Source organism: Patiria miniata, unplaced genomic scaffold, assembly GCF_015706575.1.
Source record: "Patiria miniata isolate m_02_andy unplaced genomic scaffold, ASM1570657v1 HiC_scaffold_8, whole genome shotgun sequence".
In the NCBI taxonomy this organism is placed as follows: Eukaryota; Metazoa; Echinodermata; class Asteroidea; order Valvatida; family Asterinidae; genus Patiria; species Patiria miniata.
Genome location: NW_024037075.1, coordinates 10,109,287 through 10,127,526, shown reverse-complemented (window position 1 = coordinate 10,127,526; position 18,240 = coordinate 10,109,287). Strand labels below are relative to the sequence as shown.

Genomic DNA, 18,240 nt, shown 5'->3' with positions numbered 1-18,240 from the left:
CAACCTGACGCCACTTCCGCACTTGTGTACAACGTTTATGGAGAGTCATTTCAAGTATTTCCTAACAATTTTGGAAACGTTTATCAGTCCCAGATTCATGTCTTATTATCAATTTTGCAACAAATGGCCTTCATTGAGATGATATATGAAGAAAAAAGTGGCGTCAGGTTGCAGCATTCTTTCTTATACTTCTGTTGACGCAATGGTTTAAGTCGAAGAATACACTCGCAAGTGTGGATTCTTAATTTACGAATTCACACTTTCTCGTGTATTCTCCTTAACTTAAAACATGGAACTAGTCAACTTGACCAACAAAATAAGTTTGAGTTTTGTGTCTTTGATTCTTCCAGTTGTAAGAGCTGCATTCTTTTGCGAGCTGGGCAATATGTGAAGCGAGCAGCTTTATCTGGGACAATTTTGTTACCAACATTGTATATGCAAGATAATTGTCGCTTTGGTGCATGACAATTATATTGTTTTGTTCTTGGTAAACCTATACACTTACACAAAGTTGGAGATAGTTCTTTCAGTTTATACAGCATTTCCAATAAGAGTCTGTCAATCAATTTCAGTCATCATCACTGATTGATCAGATCCTTAATCAATGGGCCAGCAGCCATGCATCCTCCACAGACACACCTGCTCAATATCACAGAAGACCAATCAACTTGAAGTAGAAAGTTGCTGTCTGTCAACTTGTCATGTCAACGGCCTAACCCTTTGGGGGTTTAGGGCCGCACTTAAGTAAAAACAAGAACTGATATGAAAATAAAAATATAAAAATTATTCACTTTCGAATAAGCTATCCAACAAAAAATCTAGCAAACATACGTTATTAAATTGTTTCTTTACCAAATTTGAAATATTTCAGGGCCGGTCCTACTTCAGGATTGAATTTAAATTATCTGGACTGACTGTAGGCCTTAATATTTATGTTATTTTTGTTGCTTTTTCATCTGTTTCTTTATTATCTGTTTATTAAATGAAGTTTTTCTCCCTTTTAATTATTATTACCTTTGAATTTTGTCTATAATAAATTTTATAATTGTTATTATATTGATATTGCTTCTTAACATTTCCTCCGCACCTTAAAGACCACCGCACTCTTCACATTACAGCTACAAACAGATCCAGAACAGCATCTCTGCGAACATCCATTCAGAAAGCAAGAATGATGTGAATAGCCACATCGTAAAAATAAAATGGGCACATGGTCTGATCTGGGGAAGTCAGGTTGGCGTAGCGGTACTTTCCCCGCTCTGATTCGAATCCCGCCTAAGCCAACATATGGATTGGGTTTTCATGGGTTCCCCCCAGATTATTCTTCTGGTGTTTCCTCCCACCTCTAAAACTGTAATTGCTTCTCATTGTCTTCTCTCCACAGATTTTTCAGGCTTGTGAGCTTCAGTGCCTAGGGTGCTTTTGAGAAACCCTTGGTTACCAGAAACAAGTAAAAATAATAATAACAATAACCAAGCAGACGAGTGCTTTGCTGTTCCTGTGCTGCTATACAGTTTTGGCGTTATGTAATGGCAGATAGATGAGATACGGCTTTTGGACAATATAACAAGTAATTCTTTTAGACTGGGGGGTTGGGGGCTGGGCTATTGAATCATCCATCCATGGGCTATTGAATCATGATGAAAAAACAAATTGAGGCATTTCAAAGTATTTTACAACCAAAATGTATTCAACAGCACTGAAAAACAGAAAACACTTTTTAAATGTGCCATTTTGACGTAAGCGAGAGTATACATATTGATATACAATTATATCCTGAAGAGCGCCACCTAGTGTAATGTGGTGGGTCCCCCCCCCCCCCCCTTAGATCTTCCAAGGCCGGTCAATTTTGGATTTTGGTCATCCCCATCCCCCCACTCGCCTGCAAAGATTTACGCCACTTCCTCAAAAAAATTTAACATGACAGCAGGCTCATCCACTTCATAACCAAACAGGCGAGTGCAATCTGCCAGAAAGCTGACATTGGCGTCCTCTGTCCTTCATCAAAACTGGAGTACCGTCAAACAACGCCGTGAGGCTAAAATCATTGAAGTCAGCATTCCTGCAGACGGCAAAATCAGAACGAAGTTTGCCAAAAAACAAGACAAACACCAAGACCTGAGAATGGAGATCCAGAAAATGTGGCACGTCAAGGCCACCATACATCCTGTCATCATCGGTTCAACTGGTCTCATGCTGAAGGACACAGTCCAACAGGCTGAACACCTTGGGTACAGACACACCTTCTCCAACGGACAGTCATCCTCCAAACATGCAACATCACCCGTTGCTTCCTAAACCAAACCATTTAGCTCCTGGTGCATCATCAACTGCGATGCAAACCTACAGCGGCAGAGTAGCTAAAATGTTTTTCTTTGGACTAATCATAGTCTTGAAAAACTGTATTCCGCTGGCTGATAAAGCTTTGTTAACTAGAAATAATAATACTTATAACTCTGGATTGCAGGATAGGGCGACACTTCCATAGAAACGTGCACAAAATTTTTCAAACTTTAATGTGACCTAACCCAATTTTACCTAATCAGATCCCAACCAAGTTTGATATGTGTACATTTTCACGAGCAATCGATCTAGCCCAATTGCGACCATACAATTCCTTTGCTAAAGGGTAGTTACCTCAAAAAAGGGACACCCAAAGTGTCGCCCTTACTAATAATAATTATAAATATAAATTCATGCTAATAATAATTATCACCCTGGATTAGACATTTGGGAGACATCCCCATAGACTTGTGCACAACATTTTTCAAAGTTAAATGTGCCCTAACCCAATATTCCCTTGTCCTTTTTCCACAAATTTTGGTATGTTTACTAATAAGACAACGAGCAACAAACAGGCCTATAATCTAATTGCGACAGTAAAATTTTGCCTCTAAAAGGGAGCTGTGACATTAGGGAGACATGAAAAAAGTCAATTTCAGGTCTCTCACGATTGATTTCATATTGATTTTCAAAGATTAAATCTAGAAATCTGTAATTGCTTCATTTGCTTGTAATTTTATAAACGATGAAGTCACAATGACGTTGTTACATTTTATGCATCTTCAGTTGGTTTTGCATTTATGTATTCAAATTGAAGTTGGTATCAGTTTTCATGTTGACAAACAGTTCTGGAGACGCAGTGGCTGAGGAGAATAATAATAATAGTGAATTCTTACATTAAAAATAGGACACCGAACAAGTTGGACAAAGGAGGATAGAATTTTCAGTGGGAAGCACGGCGGTCCAATTGGCACAATGGTCACAATGTCAAATGGTCCAGTTGTTTTGAGTTGACGAGATACCTATAAAATGTCAATGCTGTTACCGATTAGCTGGTTCCCAATCCCTATTCTTTAGTTATCATTTCATTCGGCAAGAACCTGTCTAGTCTATAGCTAGGTGCTAAGCAAAGATGCTACAGGGCCGTAGGCACTGTAGTCAAAATCAACGTCAAAATATTTTTCAGATGAGTTTTTGTAAGTCATTTAAGGGCAATGTGAATATGTTTTTGCCATACACAACTCAAGTCTCATTTCAAAATATGACTTCAACATGTAAACAATTATATTTGTATTCACTCTGTAAAGTTGCAGCAGTGTGGCATGGCTGGGTTTATTCTCGCCTATGACTGAGTCCTTCCACTGGTTCCAAAAAATGACTAGGTTATTATCTCCCTCAGCTACTCGTTTTGAGGATCAGACATTCATGTCTGCAGAGCCACGGTTCAACGTCTGATATATCCTAAAGTACCAATTTTATGCACCCCGAATGTTAACCAATCAGAGTTCGATTTCAAAACTGTGACTACAGAAATGTGGACTAAGCTGTTGATTGGTCAATTGAATGCTCAGAATCTTACAGTATTTTCGGCATAATTAGCTGCTGAATCTGCTCGCATATCATAGACAGGCATGCAACTGGGAAGTCACACAAAAAAAGAGGAAATTCAAATCTTTCCAAGACTTTGTAATGTTTTTTTACTTCTAATGGCACACATGGGAAGTAAAAATATGAGGAAATCAGATGATCTGAGGAAAAGTTGCATGCCTGCTTAGATCCTTGTTGTGTAAGGGGAAATTCCATACACTAAACTGACCCATTGTGCGGGTAAACGTTTCCAAATCTGAGGGCTAACTTGCAGCATTAGTTTGTATTCCCAAATTATAAAAGTTTTGGCGAGACAATTGATTTTGAACCATCCGACGGTAAATGAACCATTGGGGCCTAACAACGAATGCACTAAAGGTCCATTTAGGAAATATCCTTGTGGTTCAAAAGCACGCATCTCAAGGATGTCAGCAATGCAAAGGATGTTTTCTCAGAAACAATTCAAGCAAGCTCTTACCAGGAAGTGCACAGCCGTTAAATACCACAAAGAAGTTGTCATTGGCGTCTGGATTGATGATGTAGACTTCCACCTCCACCATGGATAGCGGGCCATCAGAAAGTAGAATCTTTTGTCCAAAAGTGCCCACAAATACCGATGAACCTTCTGGGTCCAATAGGGGTATCAGGTCAGTCCTCTCATATGGTTTGAATTTAAATGCCACCTCAGTTAGTCCAGAGTTTCCACTATCCTTGTGGATTGTGACAGATGTCACATTAACTCTTGGAGTAAAAGTCACCCTCAAGGAGGACCCTGAGTATGGCATTGATGGGTTAGGAGGGCTGCTTGGCCTCCATGCGTCTTCTGGACCAATAGAGGCACCACTCTCAGTAGTTCTGCTCACAGACACTTCATTGGATCTGTCCAGGTTTTCATCACACACCACCTCAGTTGTTGTTTCAATGGTTGTGCTTGCTGCTAGGAAGAATAAATATGGCAATATCAATAACTTGAAATAAAGGTGAAAATATCAATACATAACTTGTTATTATGAACCATCACTCGGGAACAAGCTGCAGTATAATATCCCCGACTCCAATTGGATTGTGGTTTTCTTTGTGCATTTTGACCATTTGTTGTAGTGGAATAACTGGTTATTCAATGTTTACCACCATTCAGCAATTGTTGTATAGGTTTCCGTATTTCACGATATTTTCTCCAGTTTTCTAATGTGGACTTTTCAGTGTGAATAAGGCAATTCAACGTAACAACTGTGTTTTAATGCTAGCATTTACCCTTACAAATCTGCATGGTTAACATGTTGTTTTATACAATTGGAATAAAATTTGCCCTTTCCAGAAGGATTCAGATAAAAAAAACTGTTCAATTTCGATTTCATCTAACACAGACATATGTGTTATTCTAAAACCTCTGAATATTATTCTTAAAAATTATATTGTTTCCTCACTGCACAATACCATACAGTATCAAATGTTTTAATGCTAGTATAAGACAAGAAATCCACCATATCATTTGAGTAGGCTTATGCTACCTATTGAGTAATCTTTATTTCAGATCTTACCTGTAGTTGTTGGAACAGCTACTGTAGTTGGAGGGACTATAGGACAAATTCAAAAGGCAACAGTTTTACAAAAGTTTGCTAAAAACACTGAAAGTCTAGAATGACAGTTAGATAATTGTCAAAGGCGAGTTGATTTCTGTAAAAAGGCAAAATCAGATCCATCACAGTTGATTTTCAATTGATTTTCAAAGATCAATCACATGCTCTCACTTTGAACATACCGGTATATGCACACCTACTGCATTGTAAACTGATCAAGAGCAATCATTAAAAAAAAAAAAAAAAAAAAATAGCTCACATTCCTTAATGTAAAGGTCGCAGACAAGTAATTTTTTTTCAAAATGTACAACCTAGCCAGAGACAAACTTCATTGAAAGCAATTTCACATCTTTTTCCACTATCAAATTATGAGGCACTTCCAGTTCGGTCTGGAAGGAAGGGTCATGTGATTTGACACACAAGATAAAATAAAGATCCTGGATTATTCTATCGATTCCCGCAAAAGTCAATTTCAGGTCTCTCATGGTTGATTTTATATTGATTTTCAAAGATTAAATCTAGAAATCTTTAATTGCTTCATTTGCTTCTTATTATATAAATGATGACGTCACAATGACATTAGTACGTCAAAATGTTTTTCAGATGCGTTTTTGTAAGTCATTTAAGGGCAATGTGAATATGTTTTTGCCGTACACAACTCAAGTCTCATTTCAAAATTTGACTTCAACATGTAAACAATTATATTTGTATTCACTCTGTAAAGTTGCAGCAGTGTGGCATGGCTGGGTTTATTCTCGCCTATGACTGAGTCCTTCCACTGGTTCCAAAAAATGACTAGGTTATTATCTCCCTCAGCTACTCGTTTTGAGGATCAGACATTCATGTCTGCAGAGCCACGGTTCAACATCTGATATATCCTAAAGTACCAATTTTATGCTCCCCGAATGTTAACCAATCAGAGTCCCATTTCAAAACTGTGACTTCAGAAATGTGGACTAAGCTGTTGATTGGTCAATTGAATGCTCAGAATCTTACGGATTTTTTGGCATAATTAGCTGCTGAATCTGCTCGCATATAATACAGAGATGAAACTGGCATATGGCAAAAAAATCGGAAAATAGGCCGAACAAAGATATGTGTCCGAAATCTGGGCCGCGCTGCCATTACACACATGTACATGTACATATACAATACACTTCATGCCCAATTTCCGGACACCAACACCTGCTTTATTTTCGATTCAAACAAAATTTTACGATGAAAAAAATAAAGGTCCGTGGTTTCATTGCATAAAATGCCTGAATTACGGTAAGAGTAATGGAGTCATCAATAAAGAAGTTCACTTCTTCCTTGAGAAAGTCAAGGGAAAAGTCCAAAAGACAAGGGCACCGTTCATGGTGCTTCAATCATGTCCATGATTCAACCACACAACTCCACTACTCCACTTGCATTCATACGTGGGAAAAAATCTTTCTTTTCCAACAAATGCCAGTGAAATGTTTCGCTAATGCTTTCTTCGCTATCCTCGAGATAATCATCATGATTTTTAAAGCACTGCATTTTGTACAACTAAATCTGAAACCTCTGGAAATCGCACAACATAATGATTTTATCCACTGGATCGTTCACAATTAAGGCTACCCGTTCCCTACCGGCCATGTGCTAGTGGTACGGTGTGGTACGTACGCTGTACCATTGCATATTCGCACGCACATGCTACACAGTGATTTTCCATGTCGCCTGTCAATGTTTAACCTTTTGTCCAGCCGGAGAAGGCTCCAATCAGTGTTATGCCCTGTGTTTCTACCGTTGAAACACTCCAATAACGACTGGTGAAAGAGATTAAAACTACGTTGGCGATGATTTTAACGTGCCATTTCCATCGACTTTTCTTCAAAATTATGATTGAAATAAAATGACTTTTTGTGAAAAAATCGTTAGAAAATCAAATTTTCTGGGACATACTGTAAAAAAATCGGAAATTTCGTTGGAAAATTTAAAAAGTCGGATTTCCGATTAAAATCGGAAAAGTTTCATCTCTGGTCATAGACAGGCATCCAACTGGGAAGTCACTCAAAAAAGAGGAAATTCAAGTTTCATCTCTGGTCATAGACAGGCATCCAACTGGGAAGTCACTCAAAAAAGAGGAAATTCAAATCTTTCCAAGACTTTGTCATGTTTTTTTATTTCTAATGGCACACATGGGAAGTAAAAAAAAGAGGAAATCAGCTGATCTGAGGAAAATTGCATGCCTGCTTAAATCCTTGTTGTGTAAGGGGCAATTCCATACACTAAACTGACCCATTGTGCGGGTAAACGTTTCCAAATCTGAGGGCTAACTTGCAGCATTAGTTTGTATTCCCAAATTCAAAAGGTTTTGGCGAGACAATTGATTTTGAACCATCCGACGGTAAAACAACCATTGGGGCCTAACAACGAATGCACTAAAGGTCCATTTAGGAAATATCCTTGTGGTTCAAAAGCACGCATCTCAAGGATGTCAGCAATGCAAAGGATGTTTTCTCAGAAACAATTCAAGCAAGCTCTTACCAGGAAGTGCACAGCCGTTAAATACCACAAAGAAGTTGTCATTGGCGTCTGGATTGATGATGTAGACTTCCACCTCCACCATGGATAGCGGGCCATCAGAAAGTAGAATCTTTTGTCCAAAAGTGCCCACAAATACCGATGAACCTTCTGGGTCCAATAGGGGTATCAGGTCAGTCCTCTCATATGGTTTGAATTTAAATGCCACCTCAGTTAGTCCAGAGTTTCCACTATCCTTGTGGATTGTGACAGATGTCACATTAACTCTTGGAGTAAAAGTCACCCTCAAGGAGGACCCTGAGTATGGCATTGATGGGTTAGGAGGGCTGCTTGGCCTCCATGCGTCTTCTGGACCAATAGAGGCACCACTCTCAGTAGTTCTGCTCACAGACACTTCATTGGATCTGTCCAGGTTTTCATCACACACCACCTCAGTTGTTGTTTCAATGGTTGTGCTTGCTGCTAGGAAGAATAAATATGGCAATATCAATAACTTGAAATAAAGGTGAAAATATCAATACATAACTTGTTATTATGAACCATCACTCGGGAACAAGCTGCAGTATAATATCCCCGACTCCAATTGGATTGTGGTTTTCTTTGTGCATTTTGACCATTTGTTGTAGTGGAATAACTGGTTATTCAATATTTACCACCATTCAGCAATTGTTGTATAGGTTTCCGTATTTCACGATATTTTCTCCAGTTTTCTAATGTGGACTTTTCAGTGTGAATAAGGCAATTCAACGTAACAACTGTGTTTTAATGCTAGCATTTACCCTTACAAATCTGCATGGTTAACATGTTGTTTTATACAATTGGAATAAAATTTGCCCTTTCCAGAAGGATTCAGATAAAAAAAACTGTTCAATTTCGATTTCATCTAACACAGACATATGTGTTATTCTAAAACCTCTGAATATTATTCTTAAAAATTATATTGTTTCCTCACTGCACAATACCATACAGTATCAAATGTTTTAATGTTAGTATAAGACAAGAAGTCCACCATATCATTTGAGTAGGCTTATGCTATCTATTGAGTAATCTTTATTTCAGATCTTACCTGTAGTTGTTGGAACAGCTACTGTAGTTGGAGGGACTATAGGACAAATTCAAAAGGCAACAGTTTTACAAAAGTTTGCTAAAAACACTGAAAGTCTAGAATGACAGTTAGATAATTGTCAAAGGCGAGTTGATTTCTGTAAAAAGGCAAAATCAGATCCATCACAGTTGATTTTCAATTGATTTTCAAAGATCAATCACATGCTCAAACTTTGAACATACCGGTATATGCACACCTACTGCATTGTAAACTGATCAAGAGCAATCATTAAAAAAAAAAATTAAAAAAAATAGCTCACATCTCTTAATGTAAAGGTCGCAGACAAGTAATTTTTTTTTCAAAATGTACAACCTAGCCAGAGACAAACTTCATTGAAAGCAATTTCACATCTTTTTCCACTATCAAATTATGAGGCACTTCCAGTTTGGTCTGGAAGGAAGGGTCATGTGATTTGACACACAAGATAAAATAAAGATCCTGGATTATTCTATCGATTCCCGCAAAAGTCAATTTCAGGTCTCTCACGGTTGATTTTATATTGATTTTCAAAGATTAAATCTAGAAATCTTTAATTGCTTCATTTGCTTCTTATTATATAAATGATGACGTCACAATGACATTAGTACGTCAAAATGTTTTTTAGATGCGTTTTTTGTAAGTCATTTAAGGGCAATGTGAATATGTTTTTGCCGTACACAACTCAAGTCTCATTTCAAAATTTGACTTCAACATGTAAACAATTATATTTGTATTCACTCTGTAAAGTTGCAGCAGTGTGGCATGGCTGGGTTTATTCTCGCCTATGACTGAGTCCTTCCACTGGTTCCAAAAAAAGACTAGGTTATTATCTCCCTCAGCTACTCGTTTTGAGGATCAGACATTCATGTCTGCAGAGCCACGGTTCAACGTCTGATATATCCTAAAGTACCAATTTTATGCTCCCCGAATGTTAACCAATCAGAGTCCCATTTCAAAACTGTGACTTCAGAAATGTGGACTAAGCTGTTGATTGGTCAATTGAATGCTCAGAATCTTACGGATTTTTCGGCATAATTAGCTGCTGATTCTGCTCGCATATAATACAGAGATGAAACTGGCATATGGCAAAAAAATCGGAAAATAGGCCGAACAAAGATATGTGTCCGAAATCTGGGCCGCGCTGCCATTACACACATGTACATGTACATATACAATACACTTCATGCCCAATTTCCGGACACCAACACCTGCTTTATTTTCGATTCAAACAAAATTTTACGATGAAAAAAATAAAGGTCCGTGGTTTCATTGCATAAAATGCCTGAATTACGGTAAGAGTAATGGAGTCATCAATAAAGAAGTTCACTTCTTCCTTGAGAAAGTCAAGGGAAAAGTCCAAAAGACAAGGGCACCGTTCATGGTGCTTCAATCATGTCCATGATTCAACCACACAACTCCACTACTCCACTTGCATTCATACGTGGGAAAAAATCAGGCATTATCGTCTTTCTTTTCCAACAAATGCCAGTGAAATGTTGCGCTAATGCTCTCTTCGCTATCCTCGAGATAATCATCATGATTTTTAAAGCACTGCATTTTGTACAACTAAATCTGAAACCTCTGGAAATCGCACAACATAATGATTTTATCCACTGGATCGTTCACAATTAAGGCTACCCGTTCCCTACCGGCCATGTGCTAGTGGTACGGTGTGGTACGTACGCTGTACCATTGCATATTCGCACGCACATGCTACACAGTGATTTTTCCATGTCATCTGTCAATGTTTAACCTTTTGTCCAGTCGGAGAAGGCTCCAATCAGTGTTATGCCCTGTGTTTCTACCGTTGAAACACTCCAATAACGACTGGTGAAAGAGATTAAAACTACGTTGGCGATGATTTTAACGTGCCATTTCCATCGACTTTTCTTCAAAATTATGATTGAAATAAAATGACTTTTTGTGAAAAAATCGTTAGAAAATCAAATTTTGTGGGACATACTGTAAAAAAATCGGAAATTTCGTTGGAAAATTTAAAAAGTCGGATTTCCGATTAAAATCAGAAAAGTTTCATCTCTGATCATAGACAGGCATGCAACTGGGAAGTCACACAAAAAAGAGGAAATTCAAATCTTTCCAAGACTTTGTCATGTTTTTTTTATTTCTAATGGCACACATGGGAAGTACCCCGAATGTTAACCAATCAGAGTTCGATTTCAAAACTGCGACTACAGAAATGTGGACTAAGCTGTTGATTGGTCAATTGAATGCTCAGAATCTTACAGTATTTTCGGCATAATTAGCTGCTGAATCTGCTCGCATATCATAGACAGGCATGAAACTGGGAAGTCACACAAAAAAGAGGAAATTCAAATCTTTCCAAAACTTTGTAATGTTATTTTATTTCTAATGGCACACATGGGAAGTAAAAAAATGAGGAAATCAGATGATCTGAGGAAAAGTTGCATGCCTGCTTAGAGCCTTGTTGTGTAAGGGGAAATTCCATACACTAAACTGACCCATTGTACGGGTAAACGTTTCCAAATCTGAGGGCTAACTTGCAGCATTAGTTTGTATTCCCAAATTATAAAAGGTTTGGCGAGACAATTGATTTTGAACCATCCGACGGTAAATGAACCATTGGGGCCTAACAACGAATGCACTAAAGGTCCATTTAGGAAATATCCTTGTGGTTCAAAAGCACGCATCTCAAGGATGTCAGCAATGCAAAGGATGTTTTCTCAGAAACAATTCAAGCAAGCTCTTACCAGGAAGTGCACAGCCGTTAAATACCACAAAGAAGTTGTCATTGGCGTCTGGATTGATGATGTAGACTTCCACCTCCACCATGGATAGCGGGCCATCAGAAAGTAGAATCTTTTGTCCAAAAGTGCCCACAAATACCGATGAACCTTCTGGGTCCAATAGGGGTATCAGGTCAGTCCTCTCATATGGTTTGAATTTAAATGCCACCTCAGTTAGTCCAGAGTTTCCACTATCCTTGTGGATTGTGACAGATGTCACATTAACTCTTGGAGTAAAAGTCACCCTCAAGGAGGACCCTGAGTATGGCATTGATGGGTTAGGAGGGCTGCTTGGCCTCCATGCGTCTTCTGGACCAATAGAGGCACCACTCTCAGTAGTTCTGCTCACAGACACTTCATTGGATCTGTCCAGGTTTTCATCACACACCACCTCAGTTGTTGTTTCAATGGTTGTGCTTGCTGCTAGGAAGAATAAATATGGCAATATCAATAACTTGAAATAAAGGTGAAAATATCAATACATAACTTGTTATTATGAACCATCACTCGGGAACAAGCTGCAGTATAATATCCCCGACTCCAATTGGATTGTGGTTTTCTTTGTGCATTTTGACCATTTGTTGTAGTGGAATAACTGGTTATTCAATGTTTACCACCATTCAGCAATTGTTGTATAGGTTTCCGTATTTCACGATATTTTCTCCAGTTTTCTAATGTGGACTTTTCAGTGTGAATAAGGCAAGTCAACGTAACAACTGTGTTTTAATGCTAGCCTTTACCCTTACAAATCTGCATGGTTAACATGTTGTTTTATACAATTGGAATAAAATTTGCCCTTTCCAGAAGGATTCAGATAAAAAAAACTGTTCAATTTCGATTTCATCTAACACAGACATATGTGTTATTCTAAAACCTCTGAATATTATTCTTAAAAATTATATTGTTTCCTCACTGCACAATACCATACAGTATCAAATGTTTTAATGCTAGTATAAGACAAGAAATCCACCATATCATTTGAGTAGGCTTATGCTACCTATTGAGTAATCTTTATTTCAGATCTTACCTGTAGTTGTTGGAACAGCTACTGTAGTTGGAGGGACTATAGGACAAATTCAAAAGGCAACAGTTTTACAAAAGTTTGCTAAAAACACTGAAAGTCTAGAATGACAGTTAGATAATTGTCAAAGGCGAGTTGATTTCTGTAAAAAGGCAAAATCAGATCCATCACAGTTGATTTTCAATTGATTTTCAAAGATCAATCACATGCTCTCACTTTGAACATACCGGTATATGCACACCTACTGCATTGTAAACTGATCAAGAGCAATCATTAAAAAAAAAAAATTAAAAAAAATAGCTCACATTCCTTAATGTAAAGGTCGCAGACAAGTAATTTTTTTTCAAAATGTACAACCTAGCCAGAGACAAACTTCATTGAAAGCAATTTCACATCTTTTTCCACTATCAAATTATGAGGCACTTCCAGTTCGGTCTGGAAGGAAGGGTCATGTGATTTGACACACAAGATAAAATAAAGATCCTGGATTATTCTATCGATTCCCGCAAAAGTCAATTTCAGGTCTCTCACGGTTGATTTTATATTGATTTTCAAAGATTAAATCTAGAAATCTTTAATTGCTTCATTTGCTTCTTATTATATAAATGATGACGTCACAATGACATTAGTACGTCAAAATGTTTTTCAGATGCGTTTTTGTAAGTCATTTAAGGGCAATGTGAATATGTTTTTGCCGTACACAACTCAAGTCTCATTTCAAAATTTGACTTCAACATGTAAACAATTATATTTGTATTCACTCTGTAAAGTTGCAGCAGTGTGGCATGGCTGGGTTTATTCTCGCCTATGACTGAGTCCTTCCACTGGTTCCAAAAAATGACTAGGTTATTATCTCCCTCAGCTACTCGTTTTGAGGATCAGACATTCATGTCTGCAGAGCCACGGTTCAACATCTGATATATCCTAAAGTACCAATTTTATGCTCCCCGAATGTTAACCAATCAGAGTCCGATTTCAAAACTGTGACTTCAGAAATGTGGACTAAGCTGTTGATTGGTCAATTGAATGCTCAGAATCTTACGGATTTTTTGGCATAATTAGCTGCTGAATCTGCTCGCATATAATACAGAGATGAAACTGGCATATGGCAAAAAAATCGGAAAATAGGCCGAACAAAGATATGTGTCCGAAATCTGGGCCGCGCTGCCATTACACACATGTACATGTACATATACAATACACTTCATGCCCAATTTCCGGACACCAACACCTGCTTTATTTTCGATTCAAACAAAATTTTACGATGAAAAAAATAAAGGTCCGTGGTTTCATTGCATAAAATGCCTGAATTACGGTAAGAGTAATGGAGTCATCAATAAAGAAGTTCACTTCTTCCTTGAGAAAGTCAAGGGAAAAGTCCAAAAGACAAGGGCACCGTTCATGGTGCTTCAATCATGTCCATGATTCAACCACACAACTCCACTACTCCACTTGCATTCATACGTGGGAAAAAATCAGGCATTATCGTCTTTCTCTTCCAACAAATGCCAGTGAAATGTTTCGCTAATGCTCTCTTCGCTATCCTCGAGATAATCATCATGATTTTTAAAGCACTGCATTTTGTACAACTAAATCTGAAACCTCTGGAAATCGCACAACATAATGATTTTATCCACTGGATCGTTCACAATTAAGGCTACCCGTTCCCTACCGGCCATGTGCTAGTGGTACGGTGTGGTACGTACGCTGTACCATTGCATATTCGCACGCACATGCTACACAGTGATTTTCCATGTCGCCCGTCAATGTTTAACCTTTTGTCCAGCCGGAGAAGGCTCCAATCAGTGTTATGCCCTGTGTTTCTACCGTTGAAACACTCCAATAACGACTGGTGAAAGAGATTAAAACTACGTTGGCGATGATTTTAACGTGCCATTTCCATCGACTTTTCTTCAAAATTATGATTGAAATAAAATGACTTTTTGTGAAAAAATCGTTAGAAAATCAAATTTTCTGGGACATACTGTAAAAAAATCGGAAATTTCGTTGGAAAATTTAAAAAGTCGGATTTCCGATTAAAATCGGAAAAGTTTCATCTCTGGTCATAGACAGGCATCCAACTGGGAAGTCACTCAAAAAAGAGGAAATTCAAATCTTTCCAAGACTTTGTCATGTTTTTTTATTTCTAATGGCACACATGGGAAGTAAAAAAAAGAGGAAATCAGCTGATCTGAGGAAAAGTTGCATGCCTGCTTAGATCCTTGTTGTGTAAGGGGCAATTCCATACACTAAACTGACCCATTGTGCGGGTAAACGTTTCCAAATCTGAGGGCTAACTTGCAGCATTAGTTTGTATTCCCAAATTCAAAAGGTTTGGCGAGACAATTGATTTTGAACCATCCGACGGTAAAACAACCATTGGGGCCTAACAACGAATGCACTAAAGGTCCATTTAGGAAATATCCTTGTGGTTCAAAAGCACGCATCTCAAGGATGTCAGCAATGCAAAGGATGTTTTCTCAGAAACAATTCAAGCAAGCTCTTACCAGGAAGTGCACAGCCGTTAAATACCACAAAGAAGTTGTCATTGGCGTCTGGATTGATGATGTAGACTTCCACCTCCACCATGGATAGCGGGCCATCAGAAAGTAGAATCTTTTGTCCAAAAGTGCCCACAAATACCGATGAACCTTCTGGGTCCAATAGGGGTATCAGGTCAGTCCTCTCATATGGTTTGAATTTAAATGCCACCTCAGTTAGTCCAGAGTTTCCACTATCCTTGTGGATTGTGACAGATGTCACATTAACTCTTGGAGTAAAAGTCACCCTCAAGGAGGACCCTGAGTATGGCATTGATGGGTTAGGAGGGCTGCTTGGCCTCCATGCGTCTTCTGGACCAATAGAGGCACCACTCTCAGTAGTTCTGCTCACAGACACTTCATTGGATCTGTCCAGGTTTTCATCACACACCACCTCAGTTGTTGTTTCAATGGTTGTGCTTGCTGCTAGGAAGAATAAATATGGCAATATCAATAACTTGAAATAAAGGTGAAAATATCAATACATAACTTGTTATTATGAACCATCACTCGGGAACAAGCTGCAGTATAATATCCCCGACTCCAATTGGATTGTGGTTTTCTTTGTGCATTTTGACCATTTGTTGTAGTGGAATAACTGGTTATTCAATGTTTACCACCATTCAGCAATTGTTGTATAGGTTTCCGTATTTCACGATATTTTCTCCAGTTTTCTAATGTGGACTTTTCAGTGTGAATAAGGCAAGTCAACGTAACAACTGTGTTTTAATGCTAGCCTTTACCCTTACAAATCTGCATGGTTAACATGTTGTTTTAAACAATCTGCATGGTTAACATGTTGTTTTATACAATTGGAATAAAATTTGCCCTTTCCAGAAGGATTCAGATAAAAAAACTGTTCAATTTCGATTTCATCTAACACAGACATATGTGTTATTCTAAAACCTCTGAATATTATTCTTAAAAATTATATTGTTTCCTCACTGCACAATACCATACAGTATCAAATGTTTTAATGCTAGTATAAGACAAGAAATCCACCATATCATTTGAGTAGGCTTATGCTACTATTGAGTAATCTTTATTTCAGATCTTACCTGTAGTTGTTGGAACAGCTACTGTAGTTGGAGGGACTATAGGACAAATTCAAAAGGCAACAGTTTTACAAAAGTTTGCTAAAAACACTGAAAGTCTAGAATGACAGTTAGATAATTGTCAAAGGCGAGTTGATTTCTGTAAAAAGGCAAAATCAGATCCATCACAGTTGATTTTCAATTGATTTTCAAAGATCAATCACATGCTCAAACTTTGAACATACCGGTATATACACACCTACTGCATTGTAAACTGATCAAGAGCAATCATTAAAAAAAAAAAATTAAAAAAAATAGCTCACATCTCTTAATGTAAAGGTCGCAGACAAGTAATTTTTTTTTCAAAATGTACAACCTAGCCAGAGACAAACTTCATTGAAAGCAATTTCACATCTTTTTCCACTATCAAATTATGAGGCACTTCCAGTTTGGTCTGGAAGGAAGGGTCATGTGATTTGACACACAAGATAAAATAAAGATCCTGGATTATTCTATCGATTCCCGCAAAAGTCAATTTCAGGTCTCTCACGGTTGATTTTATATTGATTTTCAAAGATTAAATCTAGAAATCTTTAATTGCTTCATTTGCTTCTTATTATATAAATGATGACGTCACAATGACATTAGTACGTCAAAATGTTTTTTAGATGCGTTTTTTGTAAGTCATTTAAGGGCAATGTGAATATGTTTTTGCCGTACACAACTCAAGTCTCATTTCAAAATTTGACTTCAACATGTAAACAATTATATTTGTATTCACTCTGTAAAGTTGCAGCAGTGTGGCATGGCTGGGTTTATTCTCGCCTATGACTGAGTCCTTCCACTGGTTCCAAAAAATGACTAGGTTATTATCTCCCTCAGCTACTCGTTTTGAGGATCAGACATTCATGTCTGCAGAGCCACGGTTCAACGTCTGATATATCCTAAAGTACCAATTTTATGCTCCCCGAATGTTAACCAATCAGAGTCCGATTTCAAAACTGTGACTTCAGAAATGTGGACTAAGCTGTTGATTGGTCAATTGAATGCTCAGAATCTTACGGATTTTTCGGCATAATTAGCTGCTGATTCTGCTCGCATATAATACAGAGATGAAACTGGCATATGGCAAAAAAATCGGAAAATAGGCCGAACAAAGATATGTGTCCGAAATCTGGGCCGCGCTGCCATTACACACATGTACATGTACATATACAATACACTTCATGCCCAATTTCCGGACACCAACACCTGCTTTATTTTCGATTCAAACAAAATTTTACGATGAAAAAAATAAAGGTCCGTGGTTTCATTGCATAAAATGCCTGAATTACGGTAAGAGTAATGGAGTCATCAATAAAGAAGTTCACTTCTTCCTTGAGAAAGTCAAGGGAAAAGTCCAAAAGACAAGGGCACCGTTCATGGTGCTTCAATCATGTCCATGATTCAACCACACAACTCCACTACTCCACTTGCATTCATACGTGGGAAAAAATCAGGCATTATCGTCTTTCTCTTCCAACAAATGCCAGTGAAATGTTTCGCTAATGCTCTCTTCGCTATCCTCGAGATAATCATCATGATTTTTAAAGCACTGCATTTTGTACAACTAAATCTGAAACCTCTGGAAATCGCACAACATAATGATTTTATCCACTGGATCGTTCACAATTAAGGCTACCCGTTCCCTACCGGCCATGTGCTAGTGGTACGGTGTGGTACGTACGCTGTACCATTGCATATTCGCACGCACATGCTACACAGTGATTTTCCATGTCGCCCGTCAATGTTTAACCTTTTGTCTAGCCGGAGAAGGCTCCAATCAGTGTTATGCCCTG

The 18,240-nt window shown here is 38.0% G+C and overlaps 1 protein-coding gene across 1 annotated transcript in view; it reads right to left on the bottom strand.

Annotated features, from left to right (window-relative positions):
- LOC119719716 (mucin-2-like) overlaps positions 1-18,240 on the bottom strand; it is a 117,227-nt gene that overhangs the window by 16,101 nt on the left and 82,886 nt on the right. Inside the window, exons 33-40 of the mRNA XM_038189215.1 lie at positions 16,427-16,462; positions 15,336-15,794; positions 12,835-12,870; positions 11,772-12,230; positions 9,025-9,060; positions 7,962-8,420; positions 5,412-5,447; positions 4,349-4,807 (exon numbers count right to left, since the gene is read on the bottom strand). Of these exons, the coding sequence (XP_038045143.1) occupies positions 4,349-4,807; positions 5,412-5,447; positions 7,962-8,420; positions 9,025-9,060; positions 11,772-12,230; positions 12,835-12,870; positions 15,336-15,794; positions 16,427-16,462 (1,980 nt within the window). The remainder of the gene's footprint in view (positions 1-4,348; positions 4,808-5,411; positions 5,448-7,961; positions 8,421-9,024; positions 9,061-11,771; positions 12,231-12,834; positions 12,871-15,335; positions 15,795-16,426; positions 16,463-18,240) is intronic.